This window comes from Sinocyclocheilus rhinocerous, unplaced genomic scaffold (genome assembly GCF_001515625.1).
Source record: "Sinocyclocheilus rhinocerous isolate Xijiao unplaced genomic scaffold, SAMN03320098_v1.1 scaffold2902, whole genome shotgun sequence".
Taxonomy (NCBI): Eukaryota; Metazoa; Chordata; class Actinopteri; order Cypriniformes; family Cyprinidae; genus Sinocyclocheilus; species Sinocyclocheilus rhinocerous.
Window position 1 is genome coordinate 153,731 of NW_015628348.1, and position 4,459 is coordinate 158,189.

General features: G+C 37.0%; 2 protein-coding genes across 2 annotated transcripts in view; one reads left to right on the forward strand and one right to left on the reverse strand.

Annotated features, from left to right (window-relative positions):
* LOC107737490 (histone H1-like) overlaps window positions 1-4,459 on the forward strand; it is a 121,049-nt gene that overhangs the window by 79,860 nt on the left and 36,730 nt on the right. The window lies entirely within an intron of this gene.
* LOC107737488 (NACHT, LRR and PYD domains-containing protein 1b allele 5-like) overlaps window positions 2,957-4,459 on the reverse strand; it is a 30,406-nt gene continuing 28,903 nt past the window's right edge. Inside the window, exons 13-14 of the mRNA XM_016548975.1 lie at window positions 3,332-3,391; window positions 2,957-3,259 (exon numbers count right to left, since the gene is read on the reverse strand). Coding sequence (XP_016404461.1) covers window positions 3,009-3,259; window positions 3,332-3,391 — 311 coding nt within the window. The 3' untranslated portion in view covers window positions 2,957-3,008. The remainder of the gene's footprint in view (window positions 3,260-3,331; window positions 3,392-4,459) is intronic.

Sequence of the window (4,459 nt, forward strand, 5' to 3'; positions counted from 1 at the left end):
CCTTTAATTGAACCCTTAAAGCCATACTGCCAGAGGGTTACTGTAAATGCATGTGCCCGCTGGACACAGTTTTCCTGATGCCACCGGGGTGGCGTTTGCACTGATGGCTTGGGCCCGCCACCGCTGCTTGCAGCTATATTTATTTTTATTTTTCCTTTGGAGACAACTATTGCAACTATAGCATGTTAACAAATGAGTGTGACTGAAACATTTTTTATCTTAAAGGGGTCATATGATGCTATTTTAAAGATCATTATTTGTGTTTTTCTTAGATACAAGCAGAAAAGTGTTATAAAAGTGGTTTAGTTTATATAAACACCAATTTACATTATGACATTGTTTTGTAAATGCTGGGGTAAAGGCAGGAAATGTTCTTTGAATTGTGTGTAATAAATAGTTGATTGATAGTTGACTGGCTTGAAGCAAGGCCTTACACTGCACAGACTAAAACATATTTGTGCTTTAAGACGGAAGCAAGAGAAGGTATGGACTTTGGAGCAAGGTTAGCGTTAGTATCTCGGTAAAGGAGTAATGTATCTCAACATAGGAACACTTCATTGTTAACTTAATTAATATATTACTAATGTGATAATATCAACAACAAATACTTTTATAACATGATGCACTGTTTATGGGTTAAAATATGTATTTTTTTATTTCAGAAAAAGAAGGAACATACAAATAATAACAATACAAATTATATATATAAAAAAGCACAGCTCACATTCAATTTTAACAAATAAAGATATTACAACATACCATGGGGATTGAAGATTGTATCATAGTATTTTAAAAATGTCACATGCTCAACTGCAGTGAATCCTGTGGGTGACAAGGGAACTTCACAGCCAATGACATCCCAGCTGAACAGTGGCATCACACTTACTTGTCCATTTATGGTCATTTATGACAGATTTCTTCCGGGTTTTTTTTTTAAGGGATAGATTCAGTTAACAATAAATTAAATGTGCTACCTATTAGACTGTGTTTTATTAATGTCTACACCTTCCCCAACCCTAAACCTACCCCTTACAATAATGCAAATATGGTATTTATTGTTGTTCAGCTTTGGACCAAAGGCAAGTGCATTTAATAATCAAATGGCGATAAACATTAAATTTCTCAAGAGCAATATATGTATACATAGAGGAAAGCCTTACTACTAGCAGGGAGACCGTGCCAAATTAGACAACTTCAAGCTGTTGTGGTCACGCCGCGACAGCGCTCGTGTCCATTGTAGACATTACTATCCGTCACAGTGTTGCCAAGTGCACGGTTTTCCCATGGAATTTGGCTACTTTATCACTGTTGCTGTGGGTTGTTTTTCATGTCCGCGGGTTGAAGCGAACCCAATAACGTGTATTTTAACCCCCGGAACGCGATTTTTACCGGGGAACCCCTTTTGAAACACGGATAGTTTGGGCTAGTTTTGAGTCGCAATTGGGCGGGTTTTGTTGTGGAAACCTGGCAACCCTTTCCCTCAAGCAGGTAACGTTATTATTGCTAACATATATTCGTCCGATATTTAAGTGAATAAAATGCCTTATTCCTTGACAGCCTTACTTACTGGAGTTCCACAACTATTGACTTCTCTCTCACCAGACTTGTGTGTGTAGGTCAGGGTTGCCAGGTTTTCACGACAAAACCTGCACAATTGCTACTCAAAACTAGCCCTAAACTAGCCCAATCATGTTTCAAGGGGGTTCCCCCGGTAAAAATCACTTTCCGGTGGGGTAAAATACACGTTTTTGGTGGGGTTCCCCTGGTAAAATTTGCATTTTAGGGGTTGAATATCACATTATTGGGGTCACTTAAACCCGCGAACATGAAAAACAACCCGCGGCAACAGTGTTAAAGTAGCCCAATTCCGAGGGAAAACCGCGGACTTGGCAACACTGGTGTAGGTGATGTAAAAGAGGAAAGCAGGCATTTGGACCAAAGCACTGTGAGGCAAGGGAGGGGGAGACTCAAAATGTTTCTAAACTTAAAACGCATTTTTGCCCCATTTGTGTTGTTTTATTAGTTACACAATTATTTAAAGTATAAAACATTGTTATTTACAATACACAGCGTGGTTTTTAATCATAATTTTATGGGGGACAACCTTCCGATGGTCCTGAAATATGCAACAATATGAATCCCTCAAGAACAACAACAAAAAGGAATTAGTTTTCAGTAAATATGTAAAATAAGCTGTCAAACAATATTTTTACAAAACACATGCAAACAAGTTAAGGGAATTTATAACGACTTTTGAAATAAGTTGTTAAAGCTGGTGGCTCTAGCACAAACAGAGATGTATCATTCAAACGGAGATTGTTTAGAATAATGTCTAATCTTCCTAACTGTGGAAAAATCTCTCCAATAGTAAGGTGAAAAATCTTTCAGGAAGTCACAAAGTTCAAATTCAGAGTATTTGCGTTTATGTATTCCTAGGTTTTCATCTGAACACTTGACAATCACATTGAGTGTAAAAAAAAAAAAAAACGCTCTATATGTAAACCAATCACAAATGTATATTCCACATCTCATTATAAAACGGAGAGTTCCGGTCCTTGATTCTGATTGGCTGAGCCGCGTTCGAAGCTGTTGTAAATTACTCTACAAACATACACCTTTGTTTACTTCTGTGTGTTGCTCGGCAACCACTTTGTTGGAACCACAACTGTTTCTGAGGAGCTACATTGTTTGGTGGAAGAATACTGTTTTTATTAATATCATTACACTTTATTTGCTCTGTTTTATTCTGTGAAACCTTACTACGTATATAGAATAACCGTTTTATAAAAGCAATAAGCCCCATGAAGCCGTGGTTTACAGTGAATTTATAACAGCTAAGGGGAGTGCCTAAAACCCCCTTAGCTGTTATAAATTCACTGTAAACCACGGCTTTTTGGGGCTTATTGCTTTATTATACCCCAGGCCACATTATATTATTAATGACCTGTCTGCTGTAAAAAAAATAATGAACCATAATGAATTAATTATTTTGATGCTTGGAAGAGCATCTACTCAGAATACTCCAACTCTTCAACAAGGAAGCGCTCATTTTTTAAAAGACTTTGGTAAAGTTTATCTTTCAGTTTAGTTGTTGTGAGAAAGTTCAGAAGCTTTCTCATTTTGTCTTGTGGTGTTTCTGAGTTTAAGATGGTTTGGTATTTTTCATCACCAATCAGAGGCTTCATGTCGTCTGCAATGGGCTCCACCAGTGAGACCCTTCTGATCAACTCTGTCCTGTGCTTCTCCACAAACTCAGCGCCTGGATGAACAACATATTTAATGACGAATCTGCATAGAAACAGCCTGATCTATTTCCATAAATAATTTTTACCTTCACCATTTTTGCATCTTTCTTGTTTCTGTGCTGTGTCAGTCTCTGCAGACTCATGACCTGGGTAAAGATTAAAACAATAAATCAATAAATCAATAAAATAAATTAATAAATTAATTACAATTATTACGCCTGCTAGGGGTAAGACGCAATAAAAATAATAAAGACTCATCTCATCTCATCAAGCCTGTCTGCCTTTTTGTTCAGACCAATGTGAAAATCTTATCGAATTTTTGTTGTAAATCTTAATTGATATACTGCAGTGTTAATTTTGACAGGCATTTTTTATTTAGTCTTAGTCTTTATCTTGAGACGAAAATGCTTAATTGTCTTAGTCACATGAGAGACCCAAGGCCCAAAACAACAAATAAAGTCAGTCTAGAAAATAAATGTAATTAACCTAACAAAATAAAATAAAAATACAAAGATCCTTACCTAACTACTCTTAACAAAAACAGAGAGAACAGATTACAAAAGGGCAGGTCTCTCCTACACTGACCACATAATAAGTAAGAAACAACTTTAATAAACACTAGCAAGAGTCTTTGATCTGGCGGCTGACGAAGAGTCTGGAACAGCAATTCCCGAGGGGGAACACTTTTTGAAAATTTCCGCTTCAGCTTAATGCTTTATCTTTGACTCGTCACAAAAGTTCATCATTTGCATGTATTTTTACATTGTTGCCAATTTAAGCATTTAAATGATTTTAAATGTTAAACTGCAAGACATCGCAAAACAGAACTACATTCGGTACTTGAGCGCTGGGTTCTGTACACACCCAAAAGCACGCACAGAGAGAGCCGCGTTTCAGACAGTGCTGTTCACTTTTCGTCTTATCGCGCTAAAACGGACAAATACACAAAATCAGATCAAAATGCCCGTTTTTGTGAGTATCCACGCAACATGCAGCATAGTGTTCATTTTGTGTAAAAATGAGGAAGGCAGAATGCTGAAAGAAATTAAATTAAAGAATGTATGAATTAATTAATGCAATGAATGCATAAGGGAGAACCGACTGTCTTGAGAAATAGTTTCAGTGGCATTTTCTTTTCATCTTCTCTCAGTGTGATGCCTAATAAAGCAGTGTTTCTAAGCCCGGTGCGTCTTTGTTAGCAGCGGTCAGTGGAG